This window comes from Cucurbita maxima, unplaced genomic scaffold (genome assembly GCF_002738345.1).
Source record: "Cucurbita maxima cultivar Rimu unplaced genomic scaffold, Cmax_1.0 Cma_Scf00002, whole genome shotgun sequence".
Classification (NCBI taxonomy): Eukaryota; Viridiplantae; Streptophyta; class Magnoliopsida; order Cucurbitales; family Cucurbitaceae; genus Cucurbita; species Cucurbita maxima.
The window spans coordinates 5422398-5442997 of record NW_019272018.1 but is presented as its reverse complement, the minus strand read 5'-3'; the positions used below and the strand labels follow the sequence as shown (position 1 = coordinate 5442997).

The following is a 20600-nucleotide window of genomic DNA, read 5'->3' as shown; positions in this document are numbered from 1 at the left end:
AGCAGAAGTATGGGAACTAGAGAAGGCTAGATTGCCAAAATTTAGTTTGATTGGTTTTCCTTTGGATTCTCTCCATTTTTTTTTAATCTTTTATCTATTGATCTTTTGAGTTACTGATTTATTTCGAGCACATTTGATGGCTTTTCATTAGATTTTCCATTACGCAAACTGCTTATTCATTGATTTAAGTTTTTGCTGACATTTTTCCCCATTATCATGGCCTCATCTCTATGAAGTAATGATCTTTGATGGTAAAAGTCAATGTAAATCAAGGCTGTGTATATAGGATGATAGAGTTGAATGTGTTTAAATATGGGAGTTGATTTAGTTTCATATCTGCAAAACTTCCAACTACAGAAGCCAAAGAATTCTGTGCAACTTATGATATGAATATGAATATATTCCCTTTTCAAAGCAGAGCAGGTTAAGGAGACTTCTTACATTATTTATTTATTTTTATTTTTTTTGTCAACAAGTATCGATGTGAAATATGCTACAAGTTCCTTGCATGGTTGCAAATTCGATACTTATGGCCGAACGAAAGTCAGAATTTACGTCCTATGGCATTAAATCACAGAGACTAATTCTTACATTTAAACTCATAATTTAACGATTCGAACAGATTTCTGTATGCAACAATGTGGGGAACCTGGAACATGTAATTTAAAGTTTTGAAAAAATAAACACGTAATTAAGATTAAGATTATACCATAAGGTCCCATCTTTGAATATTGGGGAAAAGAATCAAAGTCAGAGCACACAATCAAACCTTCTCCTTTAACACTGCCACAGGAACATATACAATAGACTGTTCAAACATGTGTGACCTATCTAAAACCCCATCTTCTTTCTTATTTGATAGTCTAAGTAATTTCTGCTTCATTATCTCTAATCTACCCTTAATTTTACACAGTCTCTCCATCTCCACTTCTGCTTCTTGACCTCGATCTCCACCTCTAGCTACGAATTTAACCCTCTTCTTTACCTTTGCTTTCCTATTCTTTAGGAGATTCTTCAAGCTTATATCATCACCTGAATCAAGAGCATCCTGGATACAACAAATAAACATAACCAAGTTAAGCTGTGTTCATGTTCGCAATGTATAATAATTAAGAGTATGTTTAGCAAATCATTCCAAACAAGTTATAAACATAATGAGTCAGTTTCTATATCGTATTCACACAATAGGAAAGGCTGACATGTTACCAAATCAATGAGTATTAATGTCAGATCTTTGAATCTTCCTGGTATGAATCTCAGATCATAGAAATTAGAGCAAATTTCAATATCATTTGAAAGTTCTATGATATTACATACAATCTGTTAAGGATTTTTAACATCAGCCTGATACATCAACTCAAATAAATAATTGAAGAAATGAGCCAGAAACTTATTTTTCAAAAACATAATCATTGACTCGTCAAATTTCACAATAATTGCATCAATTGACCAACTATATCCCACATCACAGAATTTTGTTTTGCAAAACTCTTGGAGTTGCAATATGATAACAGATCCATGTAGTTCGTAAAAAAATGAAATCCTTTGCAATTTTAAGTTGTTAAATTAACATATGCAATTACGTTACAAATAATGGTAATGATATAATTTTCCAATTACTTATACTACATAGTATTGATTTTTTTTTTTTTTTCCCAATTACTAGAGATGTGATGTTCAACTTCACAGCCTACTATGGATAATTTGTAACTTTCTTATATTTTAAATATGAAAAAAGTAACAAAAATATGATACTATTCCTTCACATGAAAAGACGTAATAAATAAGAATGCATTTCAGACTTTGAAACAGTGTCAAACAATGAACATAGAAATATCAATTTAAAGTAATTTAAGCTCTACATAAGCTGATCTTATTTCAGTATAACTCTCTACGTTGAATGAGTCTAAATCAGATACAGTACAGATTTATAATCTTATTTTATCATCATACGACATGCTTCGCATGCTATATCAGCTCAATGTTCATTTTGATAATTCCAAGAAGCCAAAAGTTATTTTACTATCTTTTTTACATGCACAAAATAAATAGTAGGATGGAATACTGAGTAAGAAGGAGGTTACAAGGACGATAATCAGATCAGGAGTACTTGCTTCAATTAGATATGTACTTTATGAAATCACAAGAGCTCATGTTCAGAAAGAATTCATAGAAATAGGTATCTACTATTCCAAACATGGTTTCTTAGTTCGCTGGAAACTGCTTTTTCAACCAAACAATATTTTGATGTTTCAAACTTTGTGCATGAATAATTTAATTAAAAACCATAACATAACAACATTTCTATCATATGAATTCCTTTAAAATGAAAAAAGCTAGAAGTAGTAAAGTAATAATTTTGATGTTTGGATGCATTTTCCCCAATTCTACTTTGTATTTGATTATATTTTGTCAGGAAGCATTAGACACAGCTAGAAAAAAAAGATATTGATATAGGAGAATGATACCTTGTTATTGTTGGAAGACACAAGAGACGATTTCCTGTGCTGCTTTTTCTTGTAGTGACTATTGCGCGATTTAAGCTGCAGTTCTTTTATTGGTGCGTCCTCTGATGAAGGAGGACACGCAGACATTTCCTTTGAATCTGCCAATCTGGGCTCGTTGAGAGTCTTATTGGGACTATGGGATTGTGTTGCTCCCTCTGCCTGTTGTAGAAATATATGAGGATCAGAATCTCAATCTTATGGAGGCAAAAAGCTGGCAAAAGCTAACAAAACTTCCTTTCTTTCTTTCAATTATTTAGTCAAGTTTTAATAACTGCTTTTAAAGAGATCGTTGCGTTCTTCAATTTCAGAAAAGTGATCTTGTGAGAGGATCACGAATGTCAAATATTTACAAGATGCTGGAAATCATAGGAAGCAGCAAAGGAACTACCAGAACTACCAGAACAACACACACAAATCTCACCTTTCTGGTTCTTAGTGCAGAATATCGTGCATTCTTGAACCATTTGCTGACCTGAAAGTCAAGAATATACTCAACGAATAACTTAAAGCTTCAATATATGAAGGTGAAAGGCATAAAAAATGAAGTTCTAAATGAAAATGTAAACCAACCAACCTGATTCTATATGGAAATCAAGTCACTCTAGAAGATGAAATTTGCATGAAACAATTATAAATAATTTAACCGTCAAGTGAAAATGTAACACTATAAAGAGAAGACACAGATCTATTGGCTAATTTTTATTTGCTCAGCAATGTCTTAGTGTGGATTTACACTAGCATTGAATAATATGGCTAAAATCACTCTTAAAAAAGACATTTTCCAGTACTTGATAACTTATAGAATTGTTGTCACCTTCTCAGCATCAAGACCCAACTCTATTGAAAGGTTCTCCTTGACATCTCTAGAGGGAAGTTCATTTTCAGCAAACACTTGGCGAAGTTTCTGGTAAGGTTCACAAAGTGAACAACAAGTTCATTTGAAGGGAGAAGAACTCTTACAAACTTCAAACGAAAACTAGACATATTGGATGATTAAATCTCTACCTCCACTGCATAAAGAGGAATTCTGAAAAATGATCTACTTTGCGAATTGAGAGGTCTTTTCTCAGCTTCCACGTCAATTTTCTTACTCTTTTTTTCACTTTCACAAAGAGACATAAGAGTACTTGCAGCATCACATTCCTTTTCCCTCCGTCTTCTTTTTGCAGGTCCCCAGTCTTCATCTTCACTAACTTGTTCATGTGCTGTAGAATCCTTTCCAAACATTTCCTGAAAGAAAGAAATTACAACGTCAACTATAAATATTTGTGGAAGAAATCTTTAGAATTGATTCTGGAGGATTCTACATGACAGTGCCCTTTTTTTCCAACCAAAGCAGAACTTTTCGTTGGTGAGGTGAAAATTAGCATAAACAAATTGATAAGCTCCCTAAATAATTGGAAAAAGAAAATTTTATGTTTAAACGTGCAAGTTGCCTATCTGAAAGTTCAATCGTTGAATTTAATAATTTTCATGTTTTTTTAAAACAAATAACAAGAATGCTCAAACAAAATGCTCGATGTTGGTCACTGGGTGCTCAAAGAATATTACTTTCTAGGCTTGAAAGCAATAAACTAAGACTTGTCTAATAATGCCGAGAAACTTACGACATATAACTTCTTATAATCAACAGCCTGCCGTTGCCGACGGCCACCTGTTATACCCTCTTCATTGGAGCCATCAGAAACTATGCTGCTGCTAGCACCAAAGTGATCTTCACATCCAATACTATCTCTATCAGTTAAATCCTCGCCATCTAAAGACCAACTCAAGCTGGTTGAACTACTCGACTCCTCAAAAACATCCTTGTCATTTTCTTCCCCACTTGGGTTGTCATAGCCAATCTCCTTCTTATCTGGATCATAGTCATCATCTGCGGAATCATCCGAGGGCCAATCTTCCTCATGATTAAGCGATGCATTTCTACCATCTGGGAAAGCAGCTTCTTCTTTGAAAATGTCCTGTTCCAAGAAGAGTTAATTTTATGATTGATTACAATTAATTTTTATATGAATATTGTTAATGATGCGAAGGAATAAATTTTAAAACTAAAACAACGATGGAAAACTGAATTAGAAGATCTTCAAAAAAACTAACCTCCCAACTAACGTTCATTGAGAACCGGGTACCAAGATGTGCATTCATTCCCTCCAATATTTCCATCTTGCACTCACAAAATTTGCAAAACCAACCCTGGTCTCCTGGAGGAACTATAAACAATTTCAGGAGTCAATGTCAGAAGCAACCAGATCAAAAGGTCAAGTTTGCAAATCCAGGAGAACAATACGGGCTAAACTTACTATTTTCCGTGTCTAATGGTGGATCCAGACATTTTTGATGAAAAGCACAGTTGCATGTCCCATCGCAAAGTATAATGTCATTATCTGGAAAAGCTTCACGCAACTTACATTTTGCACAGAATATCTGGAGAAAATAAAATAGACTTTAATGCCATAGAACTTTGATACAAGCTTAATGCATCCTAAGAATTACTGGCTAGGTTTAATCAATTCATTGAAAGAAAATAAACGCCTAAGTACTTGGTCTTTTAAACCGACTATGGTTCAAATTTTCCCTCGAGACACATTTTTCCCAGTCAGAAGGCAGAAATACCAGAAAAAAGCCATCCACCAATATCCAAATCTAAAAGCTGTATAAAAAGTTAAAATGAGAAATCTGAACTAGCAGAGTTTATTACTTCCAGACTCTCATATATGCACCCAATGAACATATCTCATTGCATGAATTTACCTATGTTCTTTCTCTAATGAATGAACTAAAAACTTCAGTCATGACCGCCTTCCACCCCCAACAAACCACAATGATGTACAATTCTTTACCCAATATGATTTGGGTCATTATAGTTCTCTAATTAATTTGATTCAAAAGAACCAAAAGATCAGATGTAACTAGCTCAGCTTAGAATACTTTAAACTGCACTATTTACATGTTCGTGGTAGACAGATCCATCAGGACCAATAACAGAATCTTCAATGCATCCTACTGAACCAAGCAAATCCAGCTGGCGAATAGCATCACGGATTCCAAGTTTGCACTGCAATATCTGCTCCATGGCTCTCTGGAGTTCCTTTTCTGGCCTAATTTTTTCTCGGCTGAGGAAATAGTTATGTCAGGGAGATAAAATTACATAGCAACAAAAACTCAGATCATACCATTTTCTACTTTCAATATAAAGGATTCAGCTTCTAAAAGAGCTTAACCATCTCAATTTGTAAAATATTTTATTCATGGAATAACGTAAAGGAAAAAAAATGGGAGTATATCACAGTTCTGTAATCTTTGATTCGGCTGCTAATTAAACCCCCCCTCCCCCTGACCCGTTAAAATTTTGTATGCATACCCCCGGCCCCTACCCCTAAGAAAGGTATATTTGACACCCAGATGATCATTATGATACTACAAATTAGATAACTATTTGGGAAACGCACACTACTTCGCATGCCTGCATTTTTGGTTATTTTTCTTCCACTTAAAACTCTTTCATATCGATGTCTCAAAAAATGAATGACAATGACAGATATTACACTTTTTTTTTTCGTTTTCTACCAAATGTGCTGCTGTTAGACACATCCCCCTAACTCCAAAGCTCAGAAATAGATAAAAATAACATATCTAACTAGTGTCCAATGCAGCCTACTGGTAATCAGATAGGCTGTCCTGTTATGAAACAACAAATTAGATCTTTGTCAGCAGTCTGGGTTTTGGCAGGGCTGTCCTATTAAGAATGGGATCGAGATCAAACGTGTCAAAGTCCATGTTTGAAAGAATAGCTCTGGTATTAAAGCTAGTATTCTCTTAATTTTCAAGGGAAAAAATTCTATTTGTGTGTGGTAGTTAAAGGGAAATCTGGGAAGTAAGAAACAGAAGACTTTTGATGATAGATACAAAAAAGATCTTTAAATTTTAGCAGTCTAGGCTAAATTTGGTTAGTAAATCATCTGTTATAAGAATAAATTTATACCCCTTTTTCTTTTCAGGAAAAACAAAATAACTTTTGCAAGTTTCAATGTTACTATCTTGGAAAGGTATAAAATCTCCCTGGTCTTTTTTTGAAAATTTCATTGTCTAATTTACTTATTGTGTCTTTTAAAAAAGGACGCCATCTATTATAAAGGGACAAGTGAAATCCAGAGCTAATAACAATAACCAGCGCCTATCTTTCATGATCCTTGGTTTTTTTCTCTCTCATTGATTAAACACAGAATCATAATTTAAGAGCATTCTAACCGAACTTCCTAGGACAAGGAGGAGGTAGATTTGACGTTTCTTCACTCCGGAGGAATGACGGGAGCTAGTTTTCTGATCAAACTCACATCATTCCTACAGAGTGAAGAAACATCAAATCTACCATTATAAAGACGAGTAAATAAATAGATAACTTAGTTAATACTGTGGATACTTCTTACCTCTGGCCTTTCCAACCTTCTCCAGAGTAGGCATCGATAAGGTTCTGCTCAAGCTTAATCTTAATAATAAGGTATCTTGTTCTTCTCTGTAGGCGAGAAGCTTCATCTAACTCCACTTTTTCCCTTTTTCCTTTGTTCTTCCTCCTTTTCCTTTGTTGGTTTATCTTGGTCACTGGCTCAACCTTCTCTGCATTCCCTTCCGTACTAGGTGACGGCAGGGATTTACCACCTTGAAGCTTAGACAAAAGTAAGTCCTTGGTATATTTTGAATTAAGTTTCTTTAGCAGAAATTTTTTCCCAGCCAGTTGTCTAATTGTCACATTTTTATTCCCCTTGCTCAAGGATTTAGGAAATGGTCTCCTCTTCAATGTTGAACCAATTTCCTGTGCATGCGATTTCGTTCTTGATTTTTTCTGTTTGGAATGGGATATTTTGCTACACCTTTTCAACTTCAGAGGTAATATCAACTCTGATCCAGTTTCCATCTTGGAGTGAGAACACTTGCCAGATTCCTTCTGGGTCAATCTTCTTCCAGTACCTCTCATATTGATCTCCAATGTCTTTACATAAGAACTCGCACAATAACTGGTAACCGTGACTTCAAGTGTACCTACGCATGGAACTATGGAACAGGTCAATCTTTACAGCATAAATATGAAGAGTTAAAGAAAGAAAAGAATATAGATCCCCGCACACACAGCAAGAGTTCAATTTGTACTTTTAAGAAATTAATAAAAGTGCTTTTGTTTTAATACAAATTCAACAGCGGATGTCTGCTTCTTGTTTGGTCAATGCCAACCCAATTTCTCTTATAGAAACATAACATTACCATTATTCTGAAGAGGAGAAAACTATCCACCATTCACTGGTGACTACAAGATTGACTTGTATGTCATTGCTTTATAAGCACATGATAAACAAAAATGTCTTAAAATATAAACAGAATGGATTGAACTGTACAACTAGCTAATTTTTATAGCCGATCTCATCAAAGGGAAACTTCTGCAGCTCATATAAAAAATGAAGTGTACTGATGCCTACATCACTTCAAAGCCTATCTCTGAGAAAGATGGAGATTAACTTGTAAACAAAAAGGGACATTTTAGTTGGCATTTAACGGCAATCTTGTCCAGTATAAAAGGAACAATAAATAAAATTTCGTCATTATAAAGTTGCTTTAATTTCAGAAAAACGATACGATATTTTAGCGTAGTTTGAAATCAAATTTAAGGAACTGATTTTGAAAATAATTTACTAGTCTCTCGCATATGAAAACTCAAAAGCAGCCCATTTGAAGACCATTTTTTTTTTTTTTTTTCCTTCATCCACTGCAGATACTCCTCAAAACTAGTCAAAATCCAAGTCCATGGTCTTCAGAAGTGCACAGATGTGAGCTATTGATCATACAACAGATTTTTGGGTATGTGGTAAAATAGAGCTCATATTACTCAGTCGGTCCCTTTGGGGCGTCCGATAACTCAGTCTAAATGAAATCTGAAATCAAGAAATGGCATATTAACAAAAAAATACAACCAACATGAGTTAAGGTAATAAGTTCTACAAGAAAAATCACGCTATCCTCTGCATTAGGAAGTTAACACTTTCGAACATATTAGGAGAAACAGAGTAACTTGTTCAAATAATTTGTCATCATCAATCACCAAAATGGCTAATGAACAACCACGAAAAGATATCTAAAGATCAAGCCATTTCGATTCTTAATAAGCAAACTCAACTGACACCAAAGCTTGTTAGGACGAAATCCCCAACAAATGCAGACATAGAATTGATCTAAGCACATGAATCACCAAGTAGTGAAATAAGGAAACACGAAACATGAATCAAACTTCCTCTGCACTTTCACTGAAAATGCCATATTATAAACCAACATGGGCTAAGGTAGTGAGTTCAAGAAGAAAAATAACTACATTGATCTCGGCAATAGAAATTAAATACTTCAAAATAAATTAGGTAAAGTAGAATAACTTGTTTAAAGAATCTATCAACAAAGATAATCATTCATCAATATGACTAATGGAAGACCATCATTAAAAGATCAAGTCAATCGTGATCCGTAATAGGCCAACTCAACAGATACCCAGACGCTAATTTGATCCAAATCGCCAAAAAATCCATACAAACAATTAGTCGACGACATAAATCTTAAGGTAGACCTCCCGAGAATTTGACCAGAAATCGAAAAACACATTATGGAACACAAGACGAAACAATGGAAGGAAATTCAAGAAAAGAAGGGTACCTCGAGGAGATAGGCAAAAAGAAAGGAGATCTTCACATTTACAGCAGCACTCGGAATGAAAGTGAAACCAAAAGAGGTAATGGCAAGTAAGAGGACGCTTCTTATACTGAATCAATGATCTGGGTTCGAAATTTCAAGCGCGAAACTGCAGATTTTGGGCTCATGCTACATTCATCAGTAGCCGCCTCAGTTTCTAATTTCCTCAAGAAACCAATGGACACAGCTCTGTGTCTCTGCCTCTGCTCGATCTCTGGACTTGGAAACTCTTCCCGGAATAGACTCGACACCAACCAAAACCTTAAACGCATACCATAAGCAATTGCAATCTTCCGGATTTCTAGAGAATCAAACTGAAGCCCATTTCTCTGTATAGCATCAATTGCTCATCTCTACACTCTGTGAGGAAACGATACGTACTAAAACGGATTTTTAGTATTTCCAATAACTTTTGAGAATGATTGATTCATAGGTCTCTGGAACAAAATTACTACGAATTGCTCTTATTATTTGATGAACTTTTAAGTCAAAATTATTATAATAATTATTGTTAGTGTTTGAGATAAATTCTGGATGCTCCTTTTTGACGTTCTTAGGACAGTTTTTGGCTGTGTAGGTCTTTCTTTTTTCCTCTTATTTTCTCTCTTCTGGGTATCAAAGATTGTGCAGTTAATAATTCGTAGGTGGATTTTGGCTTTCTCAAAATGAATTGATTTGATCAAATATAATACAAAATTAAAGATTGATTCTCACTGTTTGTGGAAAAATATTTGTATATATGCTCAATTTTAGTATATTATCGTGGGATTAGTCACTCGGGTGTAATCCTATAGAGAGAAATGGATGTCTCATGGTACTTAGGTTGCAGCATGTCTAGTCGTTACTCATTGTGTCGTTGTCATTGTTTTAGGACTAACCAATGTCTCACTTGCATAGGTATCTACACAATGAATGTCAATTACAAAATCAAACGTAATATTCAAACTCAAACTCATGTGTCTATACTAAGATCTATTTATGAATCTTTTCTCAAATTCGCCAGACTATTTATGGGACAAATAATTAACATTTAGTACAAATAATTAACATTTAGTACAAACTTTATGAAGCAACTAATTATGATTGGTTTAAATTAAAATGTTTGATTTTTCTGTCATTCACTTTTGATATTTATGTAATATTTGGTCTATAAAAAACATTTATGTATAATTTATTTATTTTTCATTAAAGATAAACAGAAAGCAAAGCTAAGCAAAACAAGACAATGACGGATAGCCCAATTCACCCAAAAGGGGATCACAGGCCATGATGAACCAATTCGTGTGGGCGTCTTGTAAATGACACCAAATAGAATCTGTTAAGAACGCAGATTAACTGTTCAACCATTTAAAATCACCCATCAAATCAGATCACAGACGACCCGTTGTGAAATTGGTTCGTGTAAGACAACTTAACATTCTATATTGGAAAAGACCTTTAGCCCACCATTCGGTAACAAGAATAGCTGCAATGATCAAGATTTGGTCTTTTCTGTTCCATCCTAAAATAGCCACCAAACAATTATCAACTAACATTTCCATTGATTTTATCTATTTCCATCACAAACAAACTTATTCAAAGAGTTCAAATACAAATAATGTTGCAAGAAAGAACATATGATCATTGTAATCTTTCAGATTACTTTTAACAACCTGGAGAAACGAAAGATATCAATTTGCATTTGAAATTTTGAGGCCTGAAGCAATAGTACACTAGGCAATTGACAAAGAAAAGAACTAACCACAGGAATAAGCATGTGCAAAACAACCATGAACGTATTGCAACTCAAAGATGGTTGCCACATATGGTTAAAAACTCACAGAAAAGTCTGTTTATTGCCTCTGGCACCATGTGTTAAAGAAAATAATAGCAAGTTTCAGGCAGCAAGACTAAGATACAAAAGCATTCGGGAAACAAATTATTGACCAGAAACACCCTTGAGGCACACTGACCCTGCAAAAATAAAGAAAAGGAAGGAGTTAAATTTAGATGAAATATATGCGAACGTAGTTTATCGTACAATTTCATGCATAAGTTATATGAAAGATTCACAACCTGCATGAACAATTATGATGCCTAAAACTAAAAGCATAGATTCTGAGTTTTACAGCCCAGGAGAGGTTGTCACAATAGATTGAGTCGACCCAACTAAAAAGTAGGATAAGTTGGACAAGGATTGGTCAATACAGGCCAAGAATCTATCTGATTTGCAGTTATTTGCACAAGAATGAAATGAAAGGAGGTTTAAAATCTGGCAAGGTAAGCCATGCTGCGAGCGTATAACACGGACACTTCGTTTCCCTTAAACATCCTTTAGATACTTCTTATCGTACTCTTTTAATCCAGAAATAACAAAACTTCATTCTTAGGAAATAAAACGGACTTACTAGTACAGCATGAGTATATATTTTTCCGCAGGTTCTTATTACGGAAATTAGGCATATCCTAAGACAAGGTACTTTCAACAGGCAGCAACTACAAGAATTCATTAAGAGCACTGAAATGTCCTAATTTGTGGGGAAAAAGTGAGTACAGACGAACTCAAAACTGCAAGGCTAGGCCTCATGGGTGAATAATACTCGCATGCACCACATACACCATTCATTAAGTTCTGAAAAAAAAAAAAAAAATGTCACTACTTAGTGTTTATATGTTCAATAGAAAAGCACAATCATTCAAAAGTTACATGTGCTTGTCTCCTTTTTCTTTGACCTTTTAAGCACCGAACATGCAGAGATTAAACTGAGTTGAGCACATAAGCAATAAAAAACAAAAATTTTGAAAACGCACATCGCTTCTAAATTTAGTCTCGATGGCACCAAAATTCAAGAAGTTAGACCCCAAGCCTGTGAGTTTTGTAACATGGGTCATTTTATGAGATGTAAATCTGCCTGCTTTCCACTTGAGAAGTCATATTCACGGTCAGATAAACACAAACAACTCAAGACCATCAGCTATGCCAGAATTAGCAGAATTTCCTTATTAAGGAACTAAAGATAGTCGACTATGAATGCAGCTAAAACAGTTTCTATGAGAACATAGAACAAAAATACCTAGGTAAAATGGATTTGGTGAGTTGTAATATAGACAAAGGATGAAAAGAAAAGGAAGATGATAGGTACTTGTTTAATCCAAATAGTTGCTTAGAGCGGGGTATAATAACACATTATTTGACTCTGGTATCTTCTCTCCAAATCATAAAGTCTCTTTTCTCCAAATAAAAATGACGCACGTAATATAGACGCACGGAAGTTTTCACGAGAAAAAATTTCTACGTATATATCGTGTGCTGAATGCTCTCGTATAATTAAAAGATCCAGCGGGAAACAATCTTGATCGCATATTACAAATATTAATCACAACACAAAAAAGATCATTTGAGCAAAGATAAATACAACATGATAATAACAATTGACTTGGTTTTCAGATGATGACAATGTAAATAGGAAACATATTCCACAGATATGATGAAATTCGATGATTCGGGACACAAATACTCATTTCATGCACGAATTGAACCCTAATCGATCACAATCCAAGAAAACCTAAACACGACTTGGCCTATAAAATTCTAATCACTCAAAGCAATGCTGAGACAAATACAGAGTGGAATCCATACCTCAAGACATGGGGAATTCAATCAGTGGCCACCATGCTCTTTGGCGTGTTGCTGATGTTCAAGGTGGCGCCGTTCCTCAGGGAGCGCAACGAGGTAGGATAAGATCATACCGCCATAGCAGACATGGAGAAGAGGGTCAATCGAGCCGGTCTGAATGTACTTGGCGTTGTAGTTGTCGAGACCTCTCTGCACTGCCTTCTTCGCATAGTCAATGGAGAGCATCGGCTTCACGTAGCCAGGCAGCTCCTTAACCTTCAAGCCCCTGATTTCCGAGAAGAATTGCCTCATTGCCATCTTGCCCCGATTTGCAGAGAAAAAAACCAAACCCTAATCCTAGAACAAGCGATCGGGATCGAAACTTGAGAAGAATCGTTGGAACAGGCGAGAGATGTCGATTGGGCGAACAGAAATTCTTCAGCAATAGCATTTGTTTACATCCGAATGAATGGTAATTCAATCGTGACCGTTCAGTAATTTGGCCTCACTTGTCAAATTGAACGTTCCAGATTACGACAAATGTTCGTTCACGATTGGCTTCAGCCTCCTTGTTTGGACTAATTTTGATCGTCCACGTCTGCCTTGACTTCTGGTCAATTACATTAGGTCAAGAATTAAATTATTCAACTATATAAAATTAAGTATCATTATATAAAAGCATCCATAAAATAATTTATTTTAAAATATCATAAAATAAAATAAAAGTTAAATATTCTAATTTAAAACGTGTTTTTAATTCTCCAAAAGAAAAAAAAAAACTCAAATGGGTAATTGCCAAAAAAAATAATTAAAAAATAGAAGAAATGAAATGAAAATAGGCATTTCTAATTTTGAGAAATTCATAAATCAAATTTCTATTTTAATTATCATTATACTCACGGAATAAACACACACCGTCAAAATTTTTGGCGCAATTTACGACATTTTAAATTAATTAATTAATTTTTTTTTTTTTAGATAATTCTATAAAAATATATGTATATATTGCGGATAAATTATTCCAAAAAAGAATTTCTTTATCGAGATTAATCCTCGATTCTGAAAGTTCTTTCGCACACCCAGAGCTTAAAGGTGAGGGAGCTCCTCTTCAATTTATAGCATTCAAATTTCATCTGGTTTCTTCGCATGGCCCGAATTCTATCTCTATCGCAATCTTTCATCTCCGCCAAGTTGCAATCTGCGCCGTTGAAATTATCGCTGTTGATTCCGTCTTCCTTTGTCCTCGGTCATCGGAACCGATCTACACGTTCCGGCAAGGTCAAGTTTATCGAAATTGACCTCGAATCGTCTTCTTTCGGGGCTGATTCAGAGGTTCTTGCTATTAGGAAGCTGGACGACTTTGTACAGAAGATTATAGTTGAGCGATCGACTCCGGATTGGCTTCCGTTTGTTCCCGGTTCCTCATTTTGGGTCCCTCCTCGCCGTAACAAACCACGCAAGGTGGTCGACCTGTTCGATAAATTGGTTGAACCGCTCACCAAAGAGGAGTCTCCTTCCCTTGCTAACGCCCGTGGTTGGCCCTGCTTGGATTTCTTCGCCAAAGGTATATGTGTGTGTATATATATATATTATTCTTTTTATTTTTGTTCCCCGATCGCGTTGAGTTATTCGATAGATGTGTCTTTAGTGGTTGATTAATGTGGGGAGGGATGATTGAAAGCGGTGATTTTTCGGCCTTATTAGTCTAGTCGTTTGTACCAACTGTAGGTGAACCGACTTAAGATGAATTTGTGTTATTCGCTATTAATTCAGAGTGATAGAATTGCCGTATAATTTCTGAATTGGAGTGGTAAATCAACCATATTTTTCTTTAAATATAAAACACTACTGCGTCGTTGGTGCATATGAATTGGGACGGTACTTCTGATAGTTTTATGTGATTACTTTGGCTGATCTAATTCTTACTGTCTTGACATTTTAGCCGAATCTTAATTCAGAATTATAATCTGCAGTTTACCCCAAAAAATGGTCAAGTATATGTGAACAATTTGATGTAATATCTTACTGTCTTGACATTTTAGCCAAATCTTAATTCAGAATTACAATCTGCAGTTGCAGGATGTAAAACATGTGAGGGAATACTGTAAGATATGTTTATGGCTTATATCAACTCGTTACTAGTCATGTGATTTTGTAGTTTCGAGTTATGAAGCACAACTTGAAATCCCAGATGACTGAGAGTATTGGTTATGATAAAGATTGCAATTCACCAAGCATCACTAAATTACAGAAAATAAGAAACCCCCGGACATTTGCTCTAACCCCCAACTTCTTGAGCTGGTCGAGATATGGGCATATAGTCATAATGATGATAGAGTGCATTGACATAGTTATTTGATTTAGCTTTGACCATTTCATGGTTGTTCTGGCCTAATATGCAAAATTTTTGTAGTGAAACTAAGAGATTTCGTTAAGGTGTAGGATAACGTTCCTTTCTTCTAGCTATCATGCCTTGTCAAAGCATAAGTATAGATGTTTTATATATATATATATATAAATGCACAGCATTGTTTCTATATTTTTCAATGTGTGCGATCCTTGCACAGGGCCATGATTATCTTCATATTCTCCTAATTTTTTACCACGTCCCCGAAGGAACTATGCATTCAGTATTGTTGCGTAACTTACAAATACTGGATCTGATTTGAGCTTGAAAATCTCAGCTCTAATTTGTTAAATATAATGATATCAGCTTAACCATATGTTCGATAAATTAATCCATGTCATAGTTTTTACTATTCAACGGGAGATTCTGTTGGCTACCAGTTTATGATCTTGAATAATAGTATTCCCAGCTTCCCAACTATTGGTTGAATAAACATATTCCATTTTTTGTAATTGTTTAGTTTGTTAACTTTTTTAAATTTGGCTCCTTTTATCTCGCGCTTTCATTTATTTTCTACTGTCCCCTTGTATTCCTTCATCTTATCCCAATGAATGTTTGATTCTTTGTTAAAAAAAGGTGTATTTCCAGCTACAAGCCTCATGCAATGATTCCAGTGATGAAGTCCAGTAGTTCACAATGAAGCATGCAAGGGGATTTATGCTTATCACCCATTTGGTGATGGGGATATTGGCATCCCCGTTTCAGCAGTTAAATTGATTAAAATTTTGCCTTAAAAACTGAGCTTATTTGTATTTTTTTTGTTAATTTCTTTACGAAACTGCCTATTTTTTGTACTAATCATATTCATGGAATGATGACATTTTTACATGAATGCAGAGTCCATCTCTGGAGCAACTCGATTAGTTCCGGTAGACGGTGAATTGGAAACTTCAAATGAGTTGGAGTTAGAGATTGAGGTGAAGACGCCAACAAGTACAGATAACTCAAACCAGCCCGAGGATTGAGATAGATGAACCTCATACCTCATCCACCAATGCAGTTTGGGTCGGTAAACTCGGTCTTATTAACCAAGTCCAGCATGTCAAAGTATCTAATATACTAATGTGCAAAGGTACTGTTCTTAATTTACATGGTTCATCTGTGTGCGTGTGCAGGGTCATTAGATGGTTGTTGGAGATGCGAGAGACCGAGTAGAGTGGATAGTGATGGTGACTAGAGGTCGATGCCTTACAGATGGTTCCAGTTTGACTGCTGTGGAATTCACTTCCATTTGCTTAGTCCCGACTGCCCTGTCTATTTGAAGCCCACTTTACGCTCCCTCCCTAAACTAGTGGTTGTTTATGTTTCGTTGTTTTTGGACTGATTACTTTAGGAGCTCCAGATTCACCAGCTTGTTATTTAAATGAAGTGAATTCTCAGGATCTTGTCGTCCCCTCCCAACTCTATCTATGCACAGACACAATAAGAACTCTTCCTTATGTATGTATAAAGTAACTGATAAAATGTTGTCCATTTCAAGTGCCAGAAGATTAATCTCAGTTCGTAGTTGCAATATCTTCCAGACTGCTTGAAACTTTTGTGCTATTTGTATACGAAGTTCTCTTTATGGGGTTATGGGTTGCTAGAACATTGATGATTGGCCTCTCTTCTCATCTGTTCTATGGAAGGAAGGATGTATGATCTGTTAGGAACTGCAGTCACAATGCCTTGATAGTTTGGTCGAATGGCATTACTCCAAAAAAAAAAAGGCTCGTCTTTCAATTGGGCTTAGTATTGCATTTTGGGCCTCACGTTGGGCCTCAAGTTGGAGAAGAGATGTTTAGGGATTAATGGGCTAACTTTAAAATTAATTAAGACTCTTCGATATGGCTAAATTATAATCTCCTATTAGGGAATGAAACTAGTGCCCGGGGAGGGACGTAATGAAATGAATAAAGATTAGATAGAATACTAGACAAGCTATATCTATAGAAGACTCTCATAGAACATAGAAGAGATCCGATAAATGCCTGTAAACTCTGATTGAACCTTAAACCTTTTCTTGAACTCAAACACAAGGTAATAAGTGTTTGTTTGGTTCTTTCTCCTTCAGCGGATTTAGACGAAAATGCCCTTACCAACCTTTTCTAGTTTTTTAGACAACTAAAATAAGTCTAAACAATGCCACGTTACAAGGAAGGAGAGATGCAATTACATAACAAAATCTAATTAAACAAGTAATATTAAAAAAATAAAAATAAAAACCCTCAAAATTCTTAATAGAGAAATTTATAAGGAAAAAAAATACAAAATAATAATAATTATAATAATAAATTGTGAGGCTGACATTAACGAGTGACAATATCTGCTAGCAGTTGGCTTGAGCTGTTAAAAATGGTATCAGAGTCGACAGTATGTTAGTGAAGACGCTGGGGTCAAGGGGGTGGATTGTGAGATCCCACTTCAGTCGGAGAGGAGGGGAATGAAACATTTCTTTTAAAGGTGTGAAAACCTTTCCTTAGTATACACGTTTTAAAACCGTGAGCCTGACACCGATACTTAATCGAGCAAAAATGAATCTTTTTAGGAATAAAAGGTTTAAAACTCGGTTTTTTAAAATTGGAAATTAAAAAATATGCAATAATTGGGTATGGCTAGGATTGAAACGTTTGAACAATTAAAAAAAAATGTCATTTTTAGTTACTGATCATTTTTTTAAAATATTAAAATAGGTTTTAAATGATGTGATAGTTTACAATAAAATAATATATTTGTATTGAAATAAGCAAAAATAAATAAAAGTTGAATGGAGAAATGTTAAAATATTTTTTAAAAAACAATAAAATTATTATATTCAAGCAACAAAATCATAAAAATAAAATGAATATTATAAATATTTTTTCTTCCCAAAATCAAAATATTGAAACAAAGACTTCAAGTCATAGGCATACTTTTCTGTTTTGTTTAGAAAAAATATATATAATAATACAAAAAGAGGAAAATTTTGAATTTCAAAATTCTATCCTCACTTTCAAATTCAAATAATTTATTTAAATAAAAATAAAACGACACGTTCAGCTCTTTAGAACAACTAGCATGCCCTCGAAGGCATTACTTGTGCATTTTAATTAATTTATGTACTATACTTTTAATTAAATTATGATTTTATCTTGAAAATTTGACGTCAAATCAACGCTATTAATATTGACATTCATGCTTATCTTCTTACGAGATTAGAGAAGCAATTACAACTTAATTATTTCTTAATGTCAACTTTCTAATTAATAATCTTATTTAATTCTTCTAAACTTCCCAATCATTTTTCGTTGACTTTCATTTTTTTTAATATTTTTCGTAGAAATTATAATATGAGTAAATTTAATGAAATTTAGTTATTAATATTAAATAATGAGAGGGGGTTGAATATTATTGATTCATTAATGGAAAACAAATAATTAAGACTCAATAATTTTATTATAATTTATTCTCATTTTCCCCTGTTTTACATTAATTAATCACTCTCTTCAAAACATTTTAATAATTAAACTCTAATATTTTCCACAATATATCATTTAAAAATCTACTCGTTTAAGGAAGTCAAGCCAAAGAATTTATAACCTAAATTATGATTATTTTTTTGTTTTTAAAATTTAATTTTATGAATATTATCTTTCCTTTATAATTTTTTTTTATTTCATTACCTACTTCAAAAAAACTAAAAATTTGTTTTTTAAATTTAATTTAAATTTTTAATTTTTAATAGTTATTATTTGTTAAGTTGACAAACCTAAAAAGGAAAGGCATGGACACGCCATGCCTTTGATGACATTTTAAATATCTTTTTAAGTGTTATTTATTGTCTGCAAACGGGTTGTTTTTTGCAGTTCCTCTAAAGAATTAAAGGATTTAAAACAATACGTACAAACTTTAATACCATATTTAGATAAGTGATTTTAACGATATAAAATGACAAAAATACCCAATTCATTGCCTGAAATCATCCCGTCCACCTCCATTAACTAGCTACACATAGCCACCACTGATAACCAATTTGGAGACCTCCATCGACGACCACGGTTGATCTATATAGTATTTGATAGTGGGTAGTTTTTATGATATATAAAAATGACCAAAATACCCTTACACTATCACTACCCCTAATCGCTCATAATCATCCTGCCCACCTCAATTAATTAGTGTCACTATACATAGCCACCACTGATAACCAATTCGGTGATCTCCATCAACAACGGTCGACTTGTATATTGTTCAATAGCGGTTCGTTATATTAATTTTAACATTAATAAAAGTATTTTAGATTCAGCTATAAAAATACTTATGAAAAAATCTAACTAAATATATTTTTAATTTTTATATTTATTTTAGAGTAAATAATTTGTATCGCATTTTAATACATGGACATTGAATAAGCCATTTTAGTCTTTTTATATAAATTATTTAATGCAAAGCTTATGTGACATGTATTTTCAGTCAGCACAAAACTATATTTTTATGTTTTTAGTACATCCTGATATTTTTAACAAATGAGAGAGAAAATGAAGAGTCAAACCTTGACTTTTCAAATATATGCCAAAGTCTTGTATTAAATGACCAAGAAATTTAATCCATAACAATTATAATTAATTTTATGTGTCAAATTTTAAAAATATAATTATTTGAAAACTATATTAAAATATATTTATTATTAAATGAGTCACATTGTTGATATAAATATAATTTTTATTTTTATCTATTTTAATCATACTGTCTTTACTTCTCATTCAAATGTAATATCAATTTATTCATATTTAACCAATTATGATGCATTCCCGAGTAAGTTAGAGATAGAGAGTTAAAAAAATATAATTAAAATGATTAGAATATAAAAATAAAATGAAGTGGAAAATGTGAGTGGCGGTAGTATGGTATAAAAAGGAGGCAGAGTGCAGAAAAGAATTCGCAACCTGCATAAGTTCTGGTGAAGCTCTTCTATCAGTTAGGTAAGTTCTTCTCATCTTCAATGGCTTTTCCCTACTTTTCGCTCTCTCCATTTCACTGAAAAAGGCTTCCGCCGGTATCGGAACTAACTGTATGATAATTGATGAAGGTAGGAGAAGGGGAAATGGCCGGAAAACTCAGTCTCGAGGAAATCAAGAACGAAACTGTTGACCTGGTACGTAATCGCCTCTAAATTTCCTTCGCAAATTACGGATCGACCGATTTTACATTATCGCGCGTTTCTGATTCTATCTCAGATTTCTTAGATTCACGCTCTGGTTCTCCATCTTCCTCAATTTTTCGACCTAATTGTATATGCATGAAATGAGTACCAAAATCAAGCAATTGTGGCTTCAGAGTTTTTTTTTTTTTTTTTTTTTTTTTTTTTTTTTTTTTTTTTTTTTTTTTTTTTTTTTTTTTTTTTTTTTTT

General features: G+C 33.9%; 4 protein-coding genes across 8 annotated transcripts in view; 2 read left to right on the top strand and 2 right to left on the bottom strand.

Moving 5' to 3' along the window:
- Positions 1–691: 691 nt before the first annotated feature.
- On the bottom strand, positions 692–9744 carry LOC111472777 (pathogenesis-related homeodomain protein). 3 transcript variants are annotated; one of them, XM_023118432.1, is made up of 12 exons: positions 9195–9744; positions 8342–8428; positions 6935–7556; positions 5455–5620; positions 4808–4931; positions 4605–4717; positions 4115–4468; positions 3513–3737; positions 3322–3411; positions 2929–2979; positions 2469–2666; positions 692–1048 (listed from the first exon to the last, which is right to left on the bottom strand). In XM_023118432.1, exons 3-12 carry the CDS (start codon positions 7477–7479, stop codon positions 764–766), a joined length of 2151 nt encoding a protein of 716 aa, XP_022974200.1. In that variant the 5' UTR covers positions 7480–7556; positions 8342–8428; positions 9195–9744; the 3' UTR covers positions 692–763. The 3 variants fall into 3 exon arrangements, with proteins under 3 accessions (XP_022974200.1, XP_022974202.1, XP_022974199.1); XM_023118434.1 differs by having other exon boundaries at positions 8383–8428; positions 9195–9305; XM_023118431.1 differs by lacking the exon at positions 8342–8428.
- A 1143-nt stretch (positions 9745–10887) lies between these two features.
- LOC111472849 lies at positions 10888–13267 on the bottom strand. The gene is made up of 2 exons (XM_023118461.1): positions 12850–13267; positions 10888–11183 (listed from the first exon to the last, which is right to left on the bottom strand). Exon 1 carries the CDS (start codon positions 13141–13143, stop codon positions 12871–12873), a length of 273 nt encoding a protein of 90 aa, XP_022974229.1. The 5' UTR covers positions 13144–13267; the 3' UTR covers positions 10888–11183; positions 12850–12870.
- Positions 13268–13844: 577 nt separating this feature from the next.
- Positions 13845–16747, top strand: LOC111472830. 3 transcript variants are annotated; one of them, XM_023118443.1, is made up of 3 exons: positions 13851–14389; positions 16070–16237; positions 16348–16747. In XM_023118443.1, exons 1-2 carry the CDS (start codon positions 13972–13974, stop codon positions 16195–16197), a joined length of 546 nt encoding a protein of 181 aa, XP_022974211.1. In that variant the 5' UTR covers positions 13851–13971; the 3' UTR covers positions 16198–16237; positions 16348–16747. The 3 variants fall into 3 exon arrangements, with proteins under 3 accessions (XP_022974222.1, XP_022974211.1, XP_022974215.1); XM_023118447.1 differs by having other exon boundaries at positions 16070–16241; XM_023118454.1 differs by lacking the exon at positions 16348–16747 and having other exon boundaries at positions 13845–14389; positions 15809–16071.
- Positions 16748–20093: 3346 nt separating this feature from the next.
- Positions 20094–20600, top strand: part of LOC111472769 (plasma membrane ATPase 4-like) — a 7860-nt gene continuing 7353 nt past the window's right edge. Inside the window, exons 1-2 of the mRNA XM_023118424.1 lie at positions 20094–20172; positions 20280–20345. Of these exons, the coding sequence (XP_022974192.1) occupies positions 20295–20345 (51 nt within the window). The 5' untranslated portion in view covers positions 20094–20172; positions 20280–20294. The remainder of the gene's footprint in view (positions 20173–20279; positions 20346–20600) is intronic.

What these genes read in the sequence shown, in the direction of transcription:
- LOC111472849 (XM_023118461.1), bottom strand. Translation starts at nt 13,143, where the DNA reads ATGGCAATGAGGCAATTCTTCTCGGAAATCAGGGGCTTGAAGGTTAAG.
- LOC111472777 (XM_023118432.1), bottom strand. Translation starts at nt 7,479, where the DNA reads ATGAGAGGTACTGGAAGAAGATTGACCCAGAAGGAATCTGGCAAGTGT. An exon ending in TTCCTCTTTATGCAGTGGAG is followed by an intron (nt 3,412 to 3,512) that starts GTAGAGATTTAA and finishes GAACCTTACCAG; the next exon opens with AAACTTCGCCAAGTGTTTGC. An exon ending in CTGCACTAAGAACCAGAAAG is followed by an intron (nt 2,667 to 2,928) that starts GTGAGATTTGTG and finishes TTTCTACAACAG; the next exon opens with GCAGAGGGAGCAACACAATC.
- LOC111472830 (XM_023118443.1), top strand. Translation starts at nt 13,972, where the DNA reads ATGGCCCGAATTCTATCTCTATCGCAATCTTTCATCTCCGCCAAGTTG. An exon ending in CTTGGATTTCTTCGCCAAAG is followed by an intron (nt 14,390 to 16,069) that starts GTATATGTGTGT and finishes ACATGAATGCAG; the next exon opens with AGTCCATCTCTGGAGCAACT.